General features: G+C 37.4%; 1 protein-coding gene across 2 annotated transcripts in view; it reads left to right on the top strand.

Annotated features, from left to right (window-relative positions):
• LOC136842466 (ADP-dependent glucokinase) overlaps nucleotides 1-24,778 on the top strand; it is a 53,832-nt gene that overhangs the window by 16,017 nt on the left and 13,037 nt on the right. For both annotated transcript variants that reach the window (XM_067109839.1, XM_067109840.1), the window contains exons 2-9: nucleotides 3,340-3,536; nucleotides 4,027-4,217; nucleotides 7,510-7,609; nucleotides 7,771-7,907; nucleotides 8,130-8,293; nucleotides 8,683-8,789; nucleotides 10,921-11,095; nucleotides 19,684-19,815. In XM_067109839.1, the coding sequence (XP_066965940.1) occupies nucleotides 3,340-3,536; nucleotides 4,027-4,217; nucleotides 7,510-7,609; nucleotides 7,771-7,907; nucleotides 8,130-8,293; nucleotides 8,683-8,789; nucleotides 10,921-11,095; nucleotides 19,684-19,815 (1,203 nt within the window). The remainder of the gene's footprint in view (nucleotides 1-3,339; nucleotides 3,537-4,026; nucleotides 4,218-7,509; nucleotides 7,610-7,770; nucleotides 7,908-8,129; nucleotides 8,294-8,682; nucleotides 8,790-10,920; nucleotides 11,096-19,683; nucleotides 19,816-24,778) is intronic.

Genomic DNA, 24,778 nt, shown 5'->3' with positions numbered 1-24,778 from the left:
TTGATTGGGAAATGCTAAAAGGGGGGAGAAATATAGAGGGATGAATAAATTTGTTTTTATTTAGCATTTCCCAACGTTTTGTGAGAGAGAGAGAGAGAGAGAGAGTGTAATTGTCGTAAGTGAGTGCTTCGGTTGTTGGAAGAGGGATGAGGTCGTTAGTTTGTTTACGGCGCTGTCTGTCTGTGGAATGTGTGTGTGTGAGGATTTTTCGGTTTTGAAGGCAGTCTTTTTGAGTCTTGAGTCAGAGCTAGTGCTGGTCTGTCGTTTGGTTTTGGACAGTTTTTTTGTGTGCTGATGCAAAGTTGTTTTCCTTGTTAGTGTGCTGTTCTTGTTGCTGTATGTTCGTGAGTCGTGTGTTTTTCTGTTTTGGTTTGGTTTGTGTGGTTTGTGTGCTGTGTTGGCGACCGTGGACGCCTTACTCCATCTTTCAGCAACCGAGGACCAGGGTGAGTGTTGTGTACTGTTTTTTTGTGTTTTGAAATTCCATACAATATTCCCCTCGCATCGTGTGCCTACTTATGAATTCACCGATCGAGGAATAGGTGCACACCAGTGGAGACTTTGTCTTGAGGGTGGTGACCGAGACGATGAGTACCTTCTCATCACCGTCCTGTGCTCAGGGCAGCTTTTCGTCCGAGAATTCAGGATGAGTTTTGCGACACCCAGTGGTTTCGTTGAACAGCAAAACCACAGTAGTGGCATTTGTTGACAAACAAGAGGCAATCGTTTTTTCCTCCTGTTTCATCTGTTGACATTTGCAGGCACTCGAGTGTTCTATAGTGCACTCGACAGCTCAGTTAACCAGATGCATTCCTGGTGGGGATGTATTGGTAGGCGAGCTTGGCCTCGGGTTTGAGTGATCGGGATGGAACATGCTGCTTACTCTTTTCTTCATGAAGATTCATGAAGAGACTGCTCGATTGAGAAATCCCTACCGTCTTTCTGTTGCCTCCCTGCACAACAAGTCGGTAGTTTTTCTCACTCCTTCATACCAGACCCAGGGGCCGCTACGGTGAGGCATGCTGTCTTTTTGGGGAAAAATTCGATATCTATATTGTTCCCTCCATATTTGTCTGTTTCGCTAGGGGTTCACGGGCATTGCTCACCCTGAGTTACAGACAAATGCTGGAAGACTTGGCCTTTCGCCCGACCTGATAGCTGAGCCATCGAGAAGAGTTCTGCTTGACCCAACCTCCTGTAGCAGCTACACAAGAAGCAGTTCTTCAGGCAGTACATCCCTTCATGTTCAGGACTGGGAGACCGTCCAGCTTTCCTTGCAAGCACAGGCTTTCTCACTGAGCGGCAACGGATATAGCTGGATATCTCTTGAAGTCCTCTGCAACACTGTCCCAGGGACTGGTGGGTGACGTTGATGGAACTTCTTCTCGGGTCGGAGTTGCTCTTCAAGCCTGGACTTCTCATCTTTTCCGCTGAGGGTTGCTTCTCTCCCTTTCATTTGTGAAGAGCATAGGCCCTTGCGACCTAGTCTTCTATCTGAAGTAGCCTTCTCCTCAGTCGAGATTTAGCTACGGATGAGAAGCTTCTTTGGTCTTGCTGTCCCAGGGAGCTGTTCCTTGGGTAGCATGTGACTTTCGTTTAGGGTTCCTGTCCCGTGCTCTGCACATGCCCTTACAAAGTCATCAGATAGAGATGTGCCCTCTTAGGACCATCTCTCATCTCGCTCCGGCCTTGGTGTAGAAGATGGAAGAACTGGTGAAGGGGATCAATACCTTGACTCCTTCTCAGATGTTGTAGGTGGACCCCAAATCCATTGGCATCTATTGTTGGGTTTGAGTCCCTCTTGTTCCCCTCCTCCTTGGACTTCGTGTCGATGATCCAGATCATTCGTTACTTTGTCCCATTAGGGAACTGTGGTACTTTACGAAAAGGCTCGACATTCCTAACCTGGATGTCGTCAACGTTTTCGCTAGTACTCTCTCTCCTAAGGAAGAAGTGTCTAAGGATACATCTTCCTCCTGACTTCATAAAGCGATCGAAGGAGGTACTTGGCAGCTGACAACGACGATACCAGTACCTTCCACCTGAGAGCTCACGAAGTCAATGGCTTGGTCCATCCCTCACATTCCGGAAGTTTCTGTTGGCCTGGAAGCAAGACGTGGTATCATAGACCACACTCTTGTCTTCCTGTGGTCTTGCCCACAGGCCCTTGGAGCCTATCTTCCTTGGCCCTGTGGTGGCTGCTCAACAAGTTGTGTTTTCTTAGCCGGCTCCTTCAAGAGGACTAGTAGCATCTTGCCTAAGGTGTTGGTTCTGGAAGTTAGAAGGATACCGAGAGTGACTGGCCTCTCTTCCTCCTCCTTCCCCATCCTCCTACTTCTCCTCCTTCAGGATGAGAATAGGACTCAAACCAATACTTGCTGGATCTGGCGCTGATGCGGTAAGACTACACATCGAGCACCCGTTCTGTTTTTCTTCTAGAATCATAGAAGCAATTCCACTCCTTCCTCTAGCAAGGGGAGGAAGGAGAGACTGGCAATAAGGGAAACCCTATCGCGGCTTTTCCGTACTGCCTCCGACTCTAGATTCTTCCAGCCTATTTCGTAGGAGTTACGTTTCCTCACTCATGCGATAAGGTCCATTATCTGACATTTGATCTTGCAATTCCTACATTCCGATCAATATGTCAGAGGCACAGTACTCCTTCTCACTCTTTCGACCAGGAGGAGTAGCCCAGGTGTACAGAACTCTAGTCAGTTCAGGAGACTCATTCAGATTCCTCCCTCCAACCAGTGAGTCTTCCTAATGTAAAGGACCAACGGTTTGTATATTGTGTCAGAACAGATCACAATTTTTGGAAGTAAATTGTATTTTTCCAAACTATACAAACCTGAGGTCCTTTGCATTACATATTATGCCTGCCCCATGCCACCCCTCAGTCTGAACCTGGACCGAAAGGCAAACTGGAATGTTTACATCTGGGCAGGCGGGTATTCCTGCCTACCTGGCGGTAGTTACTGCCTAACCACCTTGCTTAAGAGTTTAACGGCCGTTTCCAGCCTACGCTGAAAGTAATTCCTAATGTAAAGGACCTCAGGTTTGTATAGTTAGGAAAAATACAATTTACTTTCAAAAATTGTGATTTTGCTGCAGCTGCTTGATTGAGATCTTTTTTCTTATTCTGCCAAATTTGGAGATTCTTGGATTTGTGCAAATGCACAATTAGATTATAAAAAAGTAATGGGTTTGTGTTGAAAGAAAATTAATTTTATTTCATTTTTCTCTTGTCGCAGTAATTTGTTTCCTTTGCAGGGCATGCATGTTATTTTCTAAATTAATTTATTAATGTAGAATGGTAATATTCTGTACAACTTTCCTAAGGTGGAGGAACAGCATGTTGTTGGTGAGGTTCGAATCGCTGTGGGCTATGGTGCCTGCAAAGATATTTTTGTCCGAGGAGCTGATGTGTTTGGTGCTATGGCTCCTCCAAAGAAAACGGCACATTATAATAGTATAGAATCACTGAAAAACTTGAAAGAATTGTACGCATTGTTTTATGCCGCTGGATCTGCAGCAGAGTAAGTTTTCTTACTTTCTTTATGTGATTTTAGCTCTTGTAAAATTGTATGTATACAAAACAATGCTGTCTCCCACAGAGTAGAATATTCAGTATCTTTTATGGTTATTCCAGATTTACCAGTTTTTATACATACAGTATAATATTAGATAACTACTGTCATTAAGGTTATATCTTGATAAGTTACAATTAAGTGAAAATACACCTCGTGAGACCTATAAGCTGTTGACAGTTATAGTTATCGTTGACGGTTGTTGAATGATCTTATTGATATGACTTTTTTTGTTGCAAACTCTTTGTCAGTCCAACTGAGTGTCATGTTAATGATTTCCAGTAGCTGTTATGTGTAATGAAAACCTTTTGTTATAGGGTTTTATTGTTGTTGTAAACTATTTATTGCGTATGATTTGTTGCACAGTATTTTGTATTTTGTTTTGTGCATCCGTACCTTTCTCTGCTTCTTAATGCAATTTGTCTTTTGTGAATTACAGGAGATATGTTGGCAATGACACACTCTTCAATGAATTAGTTGGGGCAGCAGAAGCAGTACCATCATCATACTCTGCCTTAGGTGGTAATGCTCCTGTGATGGCTTCCAGGTTTGCTATAGAAGGTGCCCGTGTCCTGTTGGCAGCAAAACGAAGCCCATATGTTTTGAAACATATTCATCCAGGAGTTGAAGGTAATTCATCCAGGAGTTGAAGGTACTTAGTTACTTGTAGTTTCACTGAAGTAAATTTAAGTGGCACCATAACACGTAGTGTAAACCCTTTTTATTACACTTTTATTTAACTTACCTTCTGTGTGTGTCTGTTTGTTTGTCTGTCTGTCTGTTTGGGTTGAAACTTGCAGCCGATTTTTAACCCACTTACACCGAACTGATTTCGCCCAGATTTGGTGTACACGTTCAAAGTTGGTGACAAATCAGAGTTACAAAAAAGTAAAAAAATTAAGTACTGCTGCAATTTTATCATTGTGTAGTGTACAGAAACACCTAGCCAAAGGATTATGTTTTCATAGGTGTGAAACATTGTGTCAGGACTGTATGTTCGTACACTTTCGTAACGACCATGCAAACTAACAAGCACGGATGGGGCTCTGCAATCTGTTCAGTCACTCAGTGATGCAAGCAGTACTTATTCAACTGCCAAACACTAAAAAATCACAAATAAAACTAATTAGAAAAAATTTTAAAACCATGCTTTTACTGTATTTCAAAATGCACTAAAAAGTATAAAATAAAACTTCTGTGACCCACAATATTTATGATTACTTGCACCTAAACATAATAGTGTGGGGCTCCTGTTTGCCTAATCTTTCATTCTTTTTACTTGCTTTCCTTAAAAAACTCTAGTGTGCACAAAATTTGAGCTTACTTATGCAAAAACGTAAAATCTTGGGCTGCTTACCCTAACTTGCATACAATTCTGTACAGACATGTATTGTACTGTATTGTATTGAAAACATACCTTATTGATGGAATGTGTATATACAGACTTAGGTAAAGAAAGAGTATATGGATGCAAATTTCATGTCAGTAATGCAAATTGTTAAGCAATTTCTAACAATTACATGTACTGTATAGCCTACTTAGTGGTTCTTGAGGAAGCTTACCAGGTATGGAACCAAATTATATGCAAGTCTTTGATAACAATTACAGCAGTCCCTGGTTAACGGCGGGGGTTCCGTCCCCAGCCAAGCAACACTAACCGAAAATCGGCGATAATAGCACTAATGACCCGCTTAACGGTGCATAAGAGCACTGATGACCCACTGAACAGCACTGTTAACTGGATATTGGCGCCGCTAACTTAGATTGGTGCCGCTAACTGGAGATCGGCGCTGAAACTCCAGTTAACAGCATCGCTAGACAAGCGCTGTAAAACCGGATCACTGTTAACCAACACCTCTGGTAAGCGGGGACTACCTGTACTGCCGTCATTGCTTTCATAGACCTCTTCAGGTCTTAACCAACTTACACCATCACTAGTTAAGTAGCAAGATTTAATCCCACATATCCGTGCTGTGAAATCTTGCTTTCGGAAACTTCTCAATTTAAATATGTCTGTATAGAATTGCATGGAAGTTAGGTGAGTATGCACCCCACGCTTTTATGTCTCAAGTGTAAGTAACCGTTGATGTTGTGGATCACAGGATGTTTTATTTTATGCTTTTTGGTGCATTTTGAAATAAAAGCATGGTTTAAAATTTGTTTTAATTGGTTTTATTGTAGAGTGAGTTTGTTCCTCAAAGTTTCCTTAGGTTTTTGTCCATACTGCAAAAAAAAATTTTGTTGTTCATGCCATGATACCTTGAGGCAACTGAGTTCTGATTGTGCACTTGAAATGCAAACAGACCTGAAATTTATTGCAGGAGAAAATCATCTCCAGATAAGCAAAGCAGGAATTTAATGTTTAAGTACCTTCCCCACTAGGGAGAGTTCAACATTTCATCTGTTGTATCATTTTCACTTTACTCTTTTAGGAGAAACATCACCATGATGAGTGCTCTTAATTTCCTTGTTGTTGTCTGTATCTAGGAGTAAGTCCAGTGATCTTTTACATTGCATCAATTGAGATATAGTTACCATATGCTCTGTTTCATATGTGCTTTTGAGCACTAGTATGTATTGAGTTATTCGTGACTTCTCTGGATGTTTTTTATTATTTAAGTTCCCTGTTGTGTTCCCAGAATTCTTGAAGGTATTACATAAAATACCATAATTATTTAATTTTTATTCTGTATTATGTTACATGCATATTTTATTTTGTATTTGGTAGTTCAGTACATTGGGACCAGCTATTACTGTGTTATTCACCACTTTTTGGGTCATTTGCTATGTCTTATGGCTGGCTGGTCTGAAGGATTTTTGCCCATAACTGAGAGCTTGAAATTGCATAATTTGTTATTAAAAAAGTTAGGTATTTTTCATGTTGTACATCATGAACACACTATGTATATACTGTTGATCCTGTTGTACATACAGTACTGTATTATACATGTATGTAGGAAAATCCCTGTTATCCAAATACATTGCAACTTGAAGAGTGGTGTACAGTATATCTGGAAAATGCTGAGTTTTTATAATTAAACTTGTTTTATCTTACAAATCTATCAATCATATATATGCCCACTCTGACTGGTGCACCACTTGGACCAATAGGTATTGTTATGAATTTGACTAACTCACAACAAGTTACACTCAATATTCTAGAGGCAAACAACATCATATAATGGATGATAAGAAAATTCACTTCAAATTCACTTAGAACTAATTTAATAATTATAAGTCCCCATATAAAATAATCACATATATAAATAAGGCTTCACTAGTGTCACAAAGAACACAATAAGAAGGTACAGTTTCAATAATAACTTTAAGATGTTAACACGAAGCAAGTCCAAAAGATCTCAATTTAAGGCCAGCAAGCAATATCCCAAGTAAACTTAAAAGCTAAACCTTAAGGGAGTCTAAAGAAAAATTTCAAGAAAAGAAACTAACAAAAATAATGCAATGTTCACTCAACAGATGTCGCAGAAAGCTCTGTTAGCTAAATTTGAAAGATACAGGTACATAACAGTATTCAGTCATCTGCATTAAGTTTATTATATTTTGGAAATAAGGCTGCAAGATTTTTGGGGCTGGGATCAAGGAGCTTGATACTGTATGTGAATTGGGAGTTTGTATGGAAAATTGAGTTATGAGATGTAAAAGCTTGAATAGCCTCATTACAGCCTCATCAGATATATAGTGTATCTGCCTGAACTGGATTTGAGGTGGGAGGCCAAGTTGCTGCATTTCACTCAGCCTTCTCAAAGATGCAAACACCAGTAGATGGTGCATTTTGGTAAAAATTGGAAGTGACATTCAGCATCTTGTTTTATTTTTGTCACTACTGTCAAGATATTTGAGACATTTGAATGACTAGGAAATGGAATAATCAGATTTCACATTAGTATGTTTTTCTTTTCAGTTGGTGGAGGACAGGGTGATCTGGAAGATGATATTCATCTAATCTTTGAGTACAAGACTGGAGAGAAGTGGGGAAAATATGAAGCCCCAAGGGCAAACAGGTTTGTCTGTTTGTGATATGATGACATGCTGCATTATGCTAATGACGTTAATATTTTGAAGGTTTATGGTCTTGAAGTTTTCTTTCAGCGTAAAGACGTTATTCATATTGTGCTGATAAAAAGCAAAATTATCCCAGACTAAAAGTCAGTTATTTTTCCAGATTTATCATTCACAGCGACAATGATAACCCAACAGTTAGCTCACTGGAGGAATTTGGGATGGAATTAGCATCCTTCAAACCTAATTTATTAGTTGTTGGTGGTCTGCAGATGATGGACAATTTTCCATTTCCTCCAGGTGAAAATTTTGTTTTTGAAAATTTTTTATGAATTTTAATACTGTATTGTAATCTATATCATGGGAATGGATTCTTGGAAGGTTGATGTTATTTAAATGAATTAAGGAGATGATTACAGGTGTATCTGCACTCCTTTGTTTAGGTAATTTTCATATGTGTTACAGTAATTATATTTGAAGGAAAGTTTGTATCTGAAGTACTGTAATTTTTTTATTTTTTAGGCGTAAGAAAGGAACGTTTAAAGGCTGTCAGAGATCAGATGACTTTGATGCCCACTACAACCAGAATCCATTTTGAAATGGCTTCCTTTACTGAGACAGAACTTCTCAAGGATTTGAGTCAGTACATTATTCCTTATGCAGATTCTCTTGGCATGAATGAACAGGTAAAGAACATGATTATAAGTATTATTTAGTGTTTGTGTTTCATGATAAAGTTGACTCTTATGTGACACTCTTAGAAGCTTTTAGCACAGAAATCCTATTTTTCTCTTATATTTTCCAAATGTGCATTTTTATCAGATGTTTTATGTTTAGTAATTTCAAAATTTGGACTGTTTTTAGAGTACTGTGTACTTTAGAGACAAAATGATTTGAATAGTTAAGAACTATGGAAATTCAGTGTAAATTACAAATGATAAATGTTAGCTTATGTTAATGAAAACCATGTATCTCAAAAGATATTGAATTGATAAAACACTCCAAGAACAGTTAACTTGTGTGTTAGTTTAGATATATATCTGTAGCATCCTTAAATGTATGTTTTCAATTCCAGGAACTTCCTAATCTGTATAGCATCTTGAAGTATGGAAATGTGAGCTTCATTTCAGACTTCAATCCACGGGTGGCAGTTGTTCTTGACCAAATGAGAGAGGTTTTTAGGTAAAGTGGTTAAATTGCTATTAATTGACCATGAGCAAGTAATGTTGTTACATTTTATCCTTTCTGAAGCATTTTAAAAAAATTTTGGCTTTGTATTTTGATTAGTACTTCAACCTTTTAAGATTTTTCAGTTGTTGAATTTTCAAGTAGCTCCAGTTTAGTAAACAAGATCTAGTATGTAATATCATAGTGCCCTCTTAACTTCTCTGCAAGAATAGGAAGTGATTCTGATTTCTGTAGCAAGCTCAAACCTGCATCTAGAGTATCAGAACAAGTTTATGTGACCTTGTTATGATACTCTGGATGCAGGTTGGAATCCTGCTATAGAAATCAAAATTTTTCATAATATCTGTATTGCATTTGGATCTAAGGCCCTGTGGTGATAAATGTATCTAAACAGTGTGAAGAATTGAAGTTAAGAGGGTATTGTGGCTATTGGTATTTGATATGCACCTGGTAAAAAGTGACTTGTAGAGTCTGTAATATCTAATATGTTTGTTATGATTACAACTTTTGTGTCAGCCTTATGAGTGTTAAGAATGTCAGCTCATTAGCTTGTTAAACCATATATTGATAATAATAATAATCCTGATAGGATATTACTACCACTAGCATGACCTTCATGAAGCCCTGTAGTTTACTAAAATTTGAGTCATATTTTGTGACTCTCAGGGTTTATCTTAAATGATTGATAATTATAGCAAGTTGAGGTTAAACAAGTCAGTTGAACAGCTACGAGGTGTGATCATAAAGTATCAGGACTGGTGCTATAAAAAGAAAACTACAACACATACCATTTTAACATTTAATTTCCTTCAATTAGTTCCCTTTGGAAACCACACACTTTATCCAGCACCGTTTCCATTGATGAAAGCATTCCTGGAACTCGTTTTCTGGGATAATCAGCAGCTGCCTCGTCGCATTCACTTGGATCTCCTTGATGTCCTGAAGTCTTCTTCCTTTTAAGTGGGATTTGATTTTTGGAAAGAGGAAAAAGTCACAAGGGGCGAGATCTGGGGAATACGGTGGCTGTCGGACCGGGGGATGTTGTGCTTGTTAAAAACTGCTGCATAAGCTGCCTTTGAATGGGCAGGTGCATTATCATGGTGCAATTGCCACTCACCAGATGCATGCAATTCTGGCCTCTTCTGAAGAATAGCATCCCTCAAATGCTGCAACACATCACAGTAGTAGCACTCATTGTTTACTGTCTGACCAGGTGGAGCATACTCATGATGAACAGTTCCCTTGTAGTAGAAGAAAACGATGTTTTTCTCAGTTCTACTGGTTGTGGGTCTCCCAGAATATTCGTCACTATCGACCTTTTCTCAACCATCTTGAAAACGTCTGAACCACTTGTACACTTGTGTGTGGCTCATGCACTCCTCTCCATACACTTTTACAACTTTGCATAGGTCTGTGTGCAGGTATTGCCAAGCTTTTGGCAAAATTTGATGCAGATTCTTTGCTCAACTTTCTCCATCATAGTAAATGTGATGATCGTACACTACACACATTCCTTCCAAGCACTGCTGTAAAGAGCAGAAGTGAGCTAGGACGCTGAAAACTTAGAGTGCATGCACAGTGGCGGTTAAGGCCAATCTGTGCCAAGTGGCCTCATTCTGCATATTTTTAGCTCCTTTACTAGAGCAACAGTTCCACTACTTTATGATCACACCTCATTTATGGATGAGACCATGGGAACGGATGAAAAATATAAATGATAGACAAAGAACTTTAGTGGTACATAGAGCCTTGCAGTGCACACTTTTAGTGTTTTTATCCAGTTGCATGGTAGACATTACAGGTTTTTCTCAATTTTTTTAATTACCTGATTGTTCCTAGCTGCATTATTCTCAGGTTTTCCTTTTGTCTGTTTTCTGGTTCTTTCCTACCTAGATGTTCACCCTCTTAAATTTAGCTGCCTTGATCTGCACTCTTCATTTAAGAACAAATCCTTCTTTAGATCTTTATGAGAATCTAGATATAGAATCTGTGATCTTGTTAAATTACTTTATAATAATAATAATAATATATATGCATTGTTATGTTCTTAGAAACTATGATACTTACAACAAAAACATCTCTTTGTTCATCTTACCATGACTCATCAAAAAATTTCTCATTACAGGTTATTAGACAAGTTACCAGAGACAGCTGGGCATCGACAAGTGACTCGTTTGCATCTTCACACTCTTGCCTTTCAAGCAATCATGATCCAGAAAGATTCCCCCTGGAAAAATAATCTTGCTGCTGCAACAAAAGCAGCTCTTACAGCTAATCGCCATGTTTGTGGAAATTCTGAGGTAAGATATATGGCTGTGTAATGTAGTTTCATTTTTTAGCTTCTATCCCTTGCTCCAAATGAGATGTTCAATCACTGATTTGACAGAAATATATATCAGTCTTGTATATCTGCATAACAGGTTTGTATTAAACTCTTGTTTTTGAGAATCTGGTACCACAGTGGTGTTAAAATTTCACCTAACTGTGTTTCATATATTTTAATGTTTTAAGATATTGATTAACTGTGGATCTTCGAGCTAGAGAAGGAAAGGATATTTTTGTGTCTGGAGAATTTTAGCCAGTTGAGATGCATATTTCCATAAGCTATGTTTATCTGTCTTGCATAGCAGCTAAAACCTTTGAGAAAATATGACATAAAACTCATGTGCTTCTAGAATGTACAAATGTCTTGTTTACACTATAATGTCCAGAGCAGTATGGTGTTAGGTGAGATAGTCAGCAGCTGAAGGAAGAAGACTTGAGTTATCATATTTGTATTGCTCACTGAAGGATGTTCTCTACTTGTGATGTCGTAGTTATCACTGGCTACCTGTTATCACCAGGAAATACAGATCAACATGATGTTCTTGGGACTACGAAGGCAAGAACGCACCTACTAAGGTGACACACTGATGAGACACAGATGTCCAAAACATGGTAACTTAACATTATTTATGAGGACAGATGTGGGGAAGAAAAAAAAAAGAGTATAACAGTAAGAATACAGTGACAGAGCAGGTAATATAACCTTATATAAGTACATCTGTGTGTCTGAATCATAGAGATCAATTGGAAGCCCAATGCAAACATCCAGATGGAAGTTTGAGAGGTGAAATTCCAATTAGGAACCTCAGACTCAAATACCAGCTGTCAATGAAATGAAGATGTTTGATATTCAGGCCCTGACTCACTGATACCTATTGCAGAAGCCCAAGGCACAGATGTATGCTAGCTATAAGGGTGAAATACAGACCTCAAATTTGGGCCAATTGAAGCATAGGTGCCCATCATGGATCTCTGAGATAATTGTCTGGTACAGGTCAACAAGACAGGTGCAGTGTTGTATGGGTACTTCAGTACTTGAACAGACATTTAGTAGTCTGAGATACTAAGACCTGTCAATGTGTTGAGAACATTTTTGACAAAAGTATATGGAACATAGATTTCTTTTCATGATGAGCTTCTTCACCATACTGAATAAATATTGACTTGCCAAACATTTGCTTCAATAGGGAAGAGAGTAATACATACACACAAAGAATGAGATGGTAGGCTACAACCACCATGACCCATTATAGAGAGAACATGATGACATCAGTGAAAGCTTTATTATGGAAGTTCCCAGAACGCAGGCCATATTACCTTGTAACTTTCTGTGAGAGGTGCAGTGATACCATGTCACAACCAATTTAGGTTGTCAAAATAAGTTTCAGTGGGCAGATTTTAGACATATCCACGAGGCAGTGGACTGTGCAATGACAGTGGAAGGCATCGGCAAAGTCCATATTAACAGTGCTGATGTTTGTTAGGTAAGTACCTGTTTGAGGTTACCTAAACTCTGGCTTACACCAGAATGGATGTGTTACAGCTAGATGTGCAGTAGGTGTCTCATGAAGCTGATTAGTCTCTTATCGCATGTGAGTCTACATTCAGCCTTTCATTAGTAATGCAGTGTGAACAGTAGTCCATAGACTCACCAATGATAATCAACTGCATTTAGCAAAGATGCAGCTGTGTGAACAATAATTGGACAATGTATTGCAGAAACGGTGTCATTGCTAATATTTTATTGAAGAATAGTGCAGTTGGTACAGTTAGGTAGGTCTCTCATGAGGGAACCAAATGTTCTACCCGTTCCAAATCCACAGGACGACAAGTTGTGTTGAAGAAAGTATTTCACAGTTCCTTTTGCTTCCAAGTTTTGCTAGAACATGGTTAACTTTCACTACTACCAAATTGACTATCATGCATAAAGACCTAAAAATAATCAAAGTTTAGCATATTTCTTTAATCAGAGATGAGGAACTCAGTGATAGTAATTGGCAAAACTAGTGGCAACAACAATATACAGAAACCACACTATTTTAAACAGGATTACTATGATGATAACTTCTCTCAGTAAAATTAGTAAGAGGGTATGTTTTCACCTGTGTATGTGTTTGTATATGAGCTTTTGCATATGTTAGTAGGGTATCTAGATCTTATGAATGGATCTTGAAATTTGGCAGTTGTATACAGTATAGTATGTATCTTGAGATGATTAACTTTAGGGAGAAATTGACTCAAAGTTAAAAATTTGTTGCCAGGTAAACCACCTTGCCCATTCAACAAAATGGGGGTTGTAAGTAGTTTAGGTGTTTCATTGCCTGCCATGAATTTATTGTATCCTTTTCATACAGGACAAAGGTCCTTTTCATACAGGACAAAGGGCAAGCTCACAGTTAAGGTCTTTATATTTATATGATTATGCTAGTATATAATTCTAACTAATGAAAGTTTTGTTAGATTTTCACTTTAGAGGGTTAGGTTTAAATGGGTTCTCTGCACTGCCCACTGTCTTCTATACTTTTGCGTGATGTCCTAACTGATTCCCTCCCTTCTTGCATGCCCAGACCCTCTCAGTCTTTGAGCTTTAAGTCAATTTTCCAGTCTCTAGGCCCTGACACCTGTCAGCAGTTTTCTTGTTCGTGATAACTCCCCAGCATCCTTCACCCATGAATTTCTATTTTCTTGTATCATCTCTTCCAAATTTGAATAACTATGCCATCTTTGCAAATACACAATGAAGGAACTGTTGTGACAGAGGACATATTGGTGTGAGAAGGAAGCACCCTGCGATGCCACTGAAACATCCAGTTGTTCTCTTAGAAAGTCACGAAAACCTTGCTGGAAAAGAACAAGAAGAACAGGGACAGACGCATAAAGTTCAACCTCAGTACATCCAACACTGGGTACCAATCCCTGGTTGCTTATGGGACTAGGAAAAAGCCAGAGGTAAAATCCCAATGAATTACCGAAATCTGCTTCATTGCATTCTCTCTAATTGCAACCTCCTACTGAAGAAAGAGATACTTCTGCTCGAGAAGACAAAGGAATGGCTACAGGCAACTAAGCAAGTGGTGGGGAGCCCAAAAGGAATCATAACTCTCCTTCAGTATCTCCACTACTTAAAGGTTCTGCTCCTAAGTCTCTCCAGGAATGCCAGAAGGCCTGCAATTGGTCGCCTACTGGAACCTGAGGGCTAATTGGATCTCCTAAAGGTATAAAATGTGACTTCTACCAATATATCCTCTTTTATCGCCTTAAAAGAGAGTCAGGCTTAGAAGGTGACGCCAAAACAGTTGTCATCTCTTGTGCAGAATAAGCCTTCAACAACAGATTGGAGCATAAGTGCTCTTGTCTTCCAAACTGAGTTAGCGTAAGCATGAGAACATTCGCCTACAGTGTCAAAAATAGGTTTGACCCCACAAGTCAGAAACCTAACACTTCCTCACGAAAATCCTGCTGATGCCACAAACACTTTATGCTGGCACTCAAACTCCCAAAGCTTGTGCTACAACCACACTAAGCTGGTACCTCAACCTATCTAAGCTGGCGCAGGGGAGAAGCAATCATATTGAGCTAAAATTCTGTAAAAGATGGAACTTCAACACTTTGAACAGAGACATTTTTGAATAGAGATAAAGTGCCTGTAGCACAAGATTCAGTTGTCCGCAAATTCCAAAAACCAGACGATAAGTGCTGGCAGACTTAAAAGAAGCTTTGTTTGCTGAGTATGAGAAACACAAATGTGTTCTGATTGAAGTAGAAGGCTTGGGTTCTTGTTCTCCAAATACTTAATGGGCGCCAAAATACTTGAAAATAACCAAGACCCATTCTCTTCATGGTCTCTTTCCTCCACTAAGTGGGGATAAAGGGAAGCGTAGTGATTCAAGAAACGCATACAAACCGAAGGAAATTCCTCCAATTCAAACTCTTCCACCAGAGGTGACAGCCAGCAACATCAGCTGACTGCATACCAGCAACAAATCCCCAGCTCAATGAAAGGGAGACGGGGAAATTCAGTCTGAAGTGACTCGCCAGAGTCGACATAAGTCAGCTGAGCAAATGAAAACGAAGCAGCAAAAAAATGGGAAAGGTTGGGAGGCGTAGGGAAAAGGATCAACAAAGACTCTCCCGCCTTGTCTGAAAGTGACTCACCAAACTTGAGAGCACTTCTATACATCACATCCTTAGAAAGCTTAGTAGCTAGAATAATATCTAGCTTGGAATCAACAGGAGATACTGTAACCATGGTAGGATTGAAAAGAGAAGCATAAATTGAGGCACAGGTACGAGATTTTACGATAGTCGAAGAAAAAGCATGTAAAGAACAAACAGGTGCATTTCGAAGGAGAAAGAGGAATAGCAGACAAGGATTTAGAATGAGAAATAGATGTAGAGGAGATTGGTTTTAACAATTGATTGTGTCAACATAACAGAATAAGTACAATTCACTACAACACATTATTATTAATAACATTGCTTATACCTATATAATTAGTCATATCAGTGCTAAAACCACATACTAGGTGCCGATGATGGTAGAAATCACTTACATAATGGTGATTAACGTTTATCGAAACGATCCATCAGCTAACACATTAAAATGAGACTCAAAGTGCGAAAAACGAGTGGTAGGTGATGGAGGACACAGAACCACATCACCCCGTGAACCAACTCAGTTTCCTGGCATCAAACTCTTCCAGCCGTGGTAAGGCAGTCCTAGGCTTAAACTACAGACAGGCGAGGGCACCAACACTTTACATCTTACTTGGGAACGTGAAAATGATCGCATGCTATGGGAGGACCCAGAATGGTTCTCCTATCATAAATTCAGACAAACCTTTTACTGACTGAAATGAGGTTTACACTGTTCTAACGTCTGAATACACTTTTTCTGAACCTAAAGGGGAAGCGGAGGTAAAGAGGAAGTTTCAGTACTAACTAAAGCATTAGCATAGGAAAAGCCAAGACTGAGTAAGAATAAGTACAGACGAAGGACATGGGGAGGGGGAAAATGACAGGTTGGTGCCTTGGCCTAACTAGTTGCTTTCGCAATCTATCTGCATCTCTTCTCTTCCTATACTAATGACATTCTTAGCATTGATTTCAATGGAAGGGATCCTAGGAAAAATAAATGTACGGTACTATGATAGCAGCAAACAGCCAAAACCATGAAATACCAACAAGCACATACACACAATGGCTGGAAGGAGAATTCTGACAAGCTAAAACATTAAAAACACATCTGGTGGAGAACAGGCGTTCTAGTCAGTCATCCGGGCAGCCATTCAATCTTTTCTTTTGTTTGAATGCTGACTTGCCTATCGGCGCGATGACACAAGCTATCTTTAACAGTAGATAAGTACCCAAATAATAAATTTTATTATGAAAATTTATTCTATTTTCTCTCCATGAAGTCAAACTGACTTTATGACCTTCCTCCAGCACCTTCAGCACTTTCGTTTTATGTTCTTCCAATCTTATTCTTCAGGCTTTTTTCATTTTGCAGTGCATATTTTTTTTTTGTATATTGCTTAATACTCTTTTCCTATTGTTTTCACCCCTCTTTTTCCTTAAGAATGTTTTTGTATTCCAGTTACCAGACCTGTAGCATCTTCTCCAGCTGCGTTGAGCAGATTAGTTGTTATTCCTGATGGTCCTTGAGCTCATGTAATTTTCAACTTCCCAGGGCTTAGTCAGTCTTTTTCAGTTGTCACATCCCTGTGGGTTTATTTGTCATGTCAGCAGCTTCCAGTTCTGATTCATTGTCTTCATTTTCTTGGTTTTTAAAGTATTGTCTCTGTTGTTACATTATTCCTCTCTCATCATTTTTACTTCTTAAATTCATTGTATAATGTCTTTGAATATCATTCCAATCCACTTTGTTATTCCAAACATTTTCTTTCTTTAATCTGTTGTGTGGAGGTTTTGATTCCTTTTCCTAAAATCTTCCTCTTAGTCCTCTCTGCCTGCCTCTTGGGCTCCAACTTCTTTTTCATGTATATCCTAATTTTTTTGCCTGTTATGTCCTGTGCGTGAGCTTGCAACTACTCAGATGTATCAGCACAAACTTCCTTTGCTTGTTATATGTATAGTGTTTGCTGGTTTTACTTTTCTCTTGCAAATTCTGTGTTTGCTGACAATTTATATAGTCTGTAGTTGCCTCAGTAGAAAGATTGTTTCAGTTTTTACTTTCCTGATGTGAAGCCAAACTGATATTGTCAAAATATCAGTTTATCACAACTTTTTTATACTCCTCTTACTTTTTGAGTTTCTGTGATTGTATTATTTTATTGTGTTTCTCCATCATTTTTTATATCATCAACTCAGCGTAAGGTAACAATCATGCTCAAGTTATTGATAAAATGCAAAAAGTTAAAGCCAAGAAATTTGCCCTGTAATACCAATTTTTCTGAATAGCCCATGGCATACCTTTCATTTTAGGGCGATTGTGGAAAAGATGACTATTCTAGGGATTGTCGAATTATCATGGAAGGTTATATGTACTTTTCTTGCAGACATGGCTGATTTGTTGTCACATGTAATGACTGTAGTAGTCTCAAGTAAGGCTTATGTGATATGTATTTACTACCTTTGAGGCAGTAAATACATTGCACTGCTGTTTGGCCAGCTGTAAAACTATGAGGGCACAACAGTCTAAGGCACAAGTGCAGGAGAAAAACCAGAAGTAGAAGGAAAACTTCCTCCAGGGGGGACATCATAATCCCCTGGAGAGTGGGTGTTGCTCCAAATAGGCAAGTTTTTAATGGGAAAAAACACGATGGACCAGATCTTGTGCTTCCTAGCCGAAGAGGTCTTAGATTGAGGGGGAGGCATCATGGATGCAGAAACCTTATCCAAAGATATTAGAATGTAATTGCTAGTGAGGAGAAATTCTTCTAGACCTCTATAGAGGTTTTTGCTACACAGTGTTTGTAAGCCTTTCTTTAGGTATAAAGAAAATATTGGTCTCCAGTCTAATTAACACACTCTCTCTCTCTCTCTCTCTCTCTCTCTCTCTCTCTCTCTCTCTCTCTCTCTCTCTCTCTCTCTCTCTCTCTCTCTCTCTCTCTCTCTCTGGTGAGGAGATAAAGGGCCCACAAGCATTTTCTGCTACCCCTACACATTTATGCTGAGCCATAGTTAACTGATATCAAGGTATTAACATGGTTTAGAACTGATCTGCATGATTTAATCATGGCAGTTTAAATGAAGTCTTCGAATCCTTTTTAGGACCAAACAAGGATTCTAACCCATAGGCACAATCAAGGAAGGAGTTGCTGTCGTCTTCGATAAATTATTAAATTCACAAATGAATTTAATAACTTCAAAATAGGTAGAGAAAAGTTCTTAGTTTTCTAAATCTTCGCACTCCTGTTCGCAGAGATCTTTATCTATTACTTGTGCTGGATTCGTCATGATCGGAGCATAAGACCTACTCGGCCATAAAACTTTTGCAGGAGATGGTATACCTTTTGAAGATGAGGGTTGTTTAAAGTTAGATGCCAACAGCATCTGGTGTTCTCAGCAAGTCCCAACGTTGCTTAACTTCGCTGATTGGACAAGAAGCAGTGCTTTCAACGTGGTATGGCCGATGGCTTTGGAAGGAGGGTGAAAGAGGCATCCTAATGTTAAGACTGCAGGTTTGTTAGCTATGAAAAATACAAATTAATTTTTAAATTTGTCATATTAACTGAAGGTTCCCACACAGACAAGAATCAGTAATGGAGAATTGACACAGTTCACATAGGAAAAAACTAAAAAAATAATACTGTAATCATTAATGCAGACTTAGGCTAGGAAAAACAGATGTGCAGTAGCACAATTTAGTTACTGAAAATTACCCAGAATATGAATATTTAAATGAGTTTTCCCAGAATGCACAGAGGGGCAAACACTCCAAAATCTCACAAAACACTACAAACCACTATCATCATCAAGAGTAAGCTTTAAGAGCATGATTGAATGATGAATGGCTCAGATGCATAATATTAAAAAAAAAAAGCCTAAGCTCTGGAAGAGCTGCTTGGAATTCTGTTGAACACAAATAAGTGACAGAGAAATGGCAACCAATGGAGACTTCTTGGTGGGTGATCTATGCATATGCACTGGGGTCTTAAACTTAAATAAGCTGAGAAGTTTATATGACTGGAAATTTGTTGCATGGAAGTAAAGTTATTTATGAATAATGGATTTGTATGAAAAAGTTTTAATTTGTAAAATTGTATTTACATATGAACACATTAAATTTTTATAATAATCTTACATCTGTATAGAAGCCTTTGCTTCCCAACCTCCCAAATGGATGTATTTGTTATTACATTATGGAATGTGTATCCCAGTGTGCTACTCTTGCATTTGTGCCTCATGTGTGAGGTCCAATAGTTGCTATACAGTTATTTTTATTTTTATCAGGCATCATTGACTTTATTCTTATTCTCTAAAAATAAAATTTATGTTTTGTGATTTTGGGTTATATTAAGAATGCTCTAAATTTCTCATAGTACTGTACAGATTTTCAAAATAATTATTTTTTCCTTTCCTGTTTTCTTATGGTTTGAAGATTAGCATTGAAAATGCTAAGATGCTCATGGATGATGGCTTTACACTGTCTGAAGCAGCAGGTGCAGGAAGAATCATGTTTGATTCCCAACATCCTGTGTCTTGTTGGAATGAAGATGGAGGGAAAATAGAGGTAAGTTGCATGTGTGAATATGCTCAGGTTTGTAAGTGGATATTTGTTTCATATAATAGTATTTTATTTTTATTTTATTCAGTAGGTGAAACCTATTCATATGGAACAAGCCCATGGGGCCATTGACTTGAAATTCAAGCTTCCAAAGAGTATGTTAGTTTCAGCCTCCCACCACAGACCCCACACCATGGCAGTAACTGATCATGATACAGAGCCAGTGATTTTTCATTGCTCTGTGGTAGGTGCGAACTCATGACATCTGAGTGGTATGCCAAGACACTAACCACTATGCCAGCAACCAATATAATTCTTATTGATTAGAATTTAGTTAATATTAAAATGTTTCATGCTCGTAAGTCCCCAGGCTCACCTACCAGCAAAGTTGGGGGACATATGGTAGCTTCCCTTCAGATTGTCATGTCTTTGTGTCTGTGTGCCTGTGTGCCTGTCTTGCTCATGTTGTTGTCTTAACTCTGCACAGTAGAAAGGATATCATTCAGACTTATTCTAGATGTCACTGCACTTCTTTGTTAGGGAGAGATACATTTCATGTGAAGTTGCATGTGTTAGTAGAGATACAATTTCACATTAAGTTGCATATATTAAGAGAGATATATCTCACATCAAGTTGCGTGTGTTAAGAGAGATACAGTTTCACGTAAAATAAGAGAGATACAATTTCAAGTAAAATTGCATGTGTTAAGAGGCATAAAATTGAGTTGTCTTTGAAATATATTTACAATGTACTGTAGTTCTCAAAATTGAGAAGTGAGGTTTGGATTTTTTTGTTAAAATTGTTTAGAAGCAGGATGTTTAATTTTATGTTGTGCATACAGTACAAATCACAGCATGCCTTTTTTCCACCTTACCTAGACTAGCAGACCAATAATAAATTTAAATTGTTTTGTAACTGGTGTTCTCAGTGAAGCTCACAGTCAGAATTCCTGGTGATTATATGTTGTCTTCATTGGTACCTCTTCATGGAAAGAGCATTCATACTAATATTGTCTGTCTTCTTAGGAATTGTTTGTGTTATTCACAATATTTTCTATACCTTTACTGAATTTTTACATGTTTATAGCTCAGTATTGAGTTCTCTGTATTACTCAGGTAAATTTTAGGTGGTTGCTACTTGTAGAGGTATTTGGTATACTAAATCACTATTATCCACATTCCTTCATATTTGCTGTGCTCATAAAGGTATTCAGTGGGTTGGAGCTAGAAATAAACTAAACACTTCAAAGAAGAGTGTTCTCTTAATGTTTTGTGTCTTGCAAATCACCATTATCCATTTCAATTTTTAGCATGTGGTTTTTCCAGTTCTGCTCAGCAATTAAACATGCAGTAGCTCACTAAGATAACAGACCATGGTATTTTCACCTCAGATCAAGCTAAGGCCATCATTTTATTTATTATTTTACTCGTATATTTTCCATGTTAGTTCCGGATATATCGGTACAAAATGGAAATACACCTATTGATTTAAGGGTGTTCCACCAACAACGGACATTCTAGTAATATTCAATCATGTACCTTCATTTTGCAACAAATTGGCTAATTTCGATTCATTTTTATTTATTATTTTAATTTTTGCACTGTTCTATATTTTACATAAAGTTTATTGTACAGCTAGTTGGTAAAATTTGAAATATTGTTATAAACTGTTTCTTTATTCAAAAAACGTTTAAGCTAAAACTCTTATTGCAATCATTTACAACTTTAAAAATTATATTTTGAAAAAACTTTTTTCCTTAAAGCTTTTTACTGTCCTGCAGTTTATATTAGTATTAATAATAAGTCATTTACCTTTCTTTACAGGCACTGTTGTGTGTATATAAATATTTTCATAAAATACGCTTTATAGCAAAACTCGAGAAATGGTCAAAAACGGAATATAAGCTAAAACTTTACATTCTAAAAATCAACTATTTTTTGCAACAAACTGGAAGTCTCTAGCATAATATTTCGATTTATGGTAATTTCTGAAAAAAAAATTAGTTGTCACACTTCTGTAAGACATTTATTTAATTTGTATTATACAATATAGATATTTTGCTGTGTTTACATTAATATTAATATTTTAAAATTACTAAATCATTGTTATAAGTGTTTTAGGGGTGTATATACTTAAGAGTAACAGTTGTAGGAGGGCAGTGTAAGATGACTTTCGGTGTTGTAAGATGATGGTTTGGTGTATTTTTGCTTGAAATATTAAATTGTTATAGTATGATAATTTATGGTATATTTTTGTTTGAACTATTAAATTAGGCAGTGAACTGTTAAAATAGGCAGTTATAAGCATTTTACAACAAACAGGAAGTCTCTAGTTTTCGATTTATGGATTTTTGAAAAAAACATTTTTTTTTTTCGTCCAGCGTTTACGAATTCATGCATCATTTTGTGATAATATTTTCTCTGTGTTGTATAAATTTACTCATATACAACTAAAAAAATTATAGCAAAACACGCATTCATGTATATATTTTTCATTTCCACGATGTAATGACAAAAAAATCGAGAAAAATTCTTAATCTTAAAAACTAAGTATTTTTTGAAAAAACTTTTTTCCGTAGCGGTGTAGGCGTTTTTGTAAATAGGGCTTCAGTTAAAGGGTTAATTTACATTGCTTTCGCTTTAATCCATTATCTTGGTGAGCTACTGTATTTGTAATTTTTCCGGTGGGAAATCGTTTTCAGTAAAGATGATATTCTCCATTATTTCATCATTTATTATACAATGTTTTTTTGACTACAGGCAGTTTTAAAATTACCAAATCATTGTTTATAAGTGTTTCAGGGTACTGTTTGTGGAGTGTAAGATGACTTTGATAACCGGTTTCGTATTTTTGCTTGAAATAACTGAAAACTGGCGATTTTTGGTATATTTTGTTTGAACTATTTTCAGCAAAATTTATAAGCATTTTACAGTAGTTTAACAGATGGGCTTATTTTATAGCTAAAACACACATTCATGCCCTGATATACCGATTTCTTTTATAGCGGTTATCGGCCATTATCTCTACTGTATTTGTAATTTTCTCGTTTTCAGTAAAGATGTATCTCCATTATTTCATCATTTATCCACAGCCAGTCCCCGGTTATCGGCGTTTCTGAAAATAACCGTCGCTGCTAACCGAAAATTGGCAATTTTTGGCGCTTTCAGCGATTTTCAGGGTTATCGGCGAAAATTCAGCAATTTTCGGCACAATTTTTTTCGTCGCTAGACAAGCCCCATAAAACCGGATCACTGTTAACTGAGCCCACCGTTAGCTGGGGACTGCCTGTAAAAATGTTTGTCAAACTTGGCACATTGGAACACTTTTCTCAATAGTACTAATGTAATGCATTTTAGCTTTCAATTATAAAGATTAATATTTTATTCTTCTTGATTATGATAATCACATAGTTGTAAAGAACACTTTATCAAAACTGTTACTTTTCTGAGCATTTTTAAATACTGAAAGAGACTTTGAAATGAAAAGGAATCTTTTGAATTGGGGTAGCTACTATTGAAGTGACAGTCAAAATATTTACTTTATATGTTATGCAGAGTTGTTAATATCAAGTACTGTATACACTGAATTAGCTACCATACGTTTAGGTTATTGAGAATTCAGTCAATGAATCTTATATACATTTTTTCACAAATATTTTTCTTAAACACTTCAGTTCCTCTTAAAATTAAGTGGCAATAAGCTGGCAATTCTGCACATGCATAGGCTGATCCTTATTGTAAATATTCTTTTTCCTGTGTATGTTTATTGCCCTTGAAGTCCCCAGTTTTTTCAACTTTTTTGAGAATTTACTTTATTCATTGTTCATTTTTTCATTCATCCTTTGTAACTGAATTGTGTATTTTGCTCATGCACTAAGATGGTTAATGGAATATTCTTGTAGTTCCTAAGAGGGTTGAAGGTGAGCTTCTAGTGCTGTTATGTGTGAAGTCTAGTTTTTGGTTTATTTCAGTTGAGTTCCTTGCATATATTTGATGGTTTAGGTGTAGAGAAGTATTGTACTTGGTAGACAGTAAATCATAGCCCAGTTAGTATTTTCTTAAAGTTAGCTTTGATAATGTTTTACGATCAGGTTTCATAGTAGGTGTTAGTTTAATGGAGCAAGTTTTTCTGTTCCTCTACTCTTTGCTGTATTAACTGCTTACTGTATTTACTTTTATTGGTGAGGATTAATGAGAGAGTTTTGGTTAAGTTGTTCACCATTTAATGCTTTGCAGTGAATAGGTATTAATTTTTTTACTTCAGTCAATGCCAAAAAAGTTGTCAGTGTCAGTCATCAGAGGTTATACGCCTCTACTCAGGTCTTTAAACTGTGTGAACTTGAACTAAGTGATTCATTAGAAATGAGGATGCTGTGGCTTCTCTTCAAAAGTGAAGGCCATAGAATCCCTGAGATAGGATTTTTTGTTGGTTTGACGAAGTCTTACTAAACCTCCATGTGAACTTAATTAAGGCTTCTCAGGCCTATGTAAACCCTTTATGATATCAAGGAGAGTTGCACACTTTTTCAGTACAGTATTACTAATGATGAATTTGAAATTGATAGTTCTGTCCATTGTAAATGACAGTCAGCATTAAGATATATTTCTCAGTTACATTCTTTTTCTTCTTCTTCTTTATGGGTAAGTATACTTCTTATGTTACAGTTGCATATCTTTTGGGAGCACCCCATTCGTGGTATTTTCACTGGCACTATGGAATAAATGCACTTTTTGTGATAAAACTGCTCCATTACCATATTTTAAAGCATTCGCTTTTTTCGGGGGCCTGTGGGATGCAGTATAGTTACTCTTGCATATCTTTGGTTTCTGTCTTAGAACATAACTCCCAGCATGTCTTTGATTGACACAGGTTATGATGTTTAACCCTTTGAGGTTTTGGAGTGGGGTCAAAATCTGTCTGTGCTAGAACACTCACCACTCAGTGAATGAGCTAAAATGCTTAGCAATA

This window comes from Macrobrachium rosenbergii, chromosome 10 (genome assembly GCF_040412425.1).
Source record: "Macrobrachium rosenbergii isolate ZJJX-2024 chromosome 10, ASM4041242v1, whole genome shotgun sequence".
Taxonomy (NCBI): domain Eukaryota; kingdom Metazoa; phylum Arthropoda; class Malacostraca; order Decapoda; family Palaemonidae; genus Macrobrachium; species Macrobrachium rosenbergii.
The sequence above is the reverse complement of the archived record's forward strand: the minus strand, read 5'-3'. Positions and strand labels throughout refer to the sequence as shown.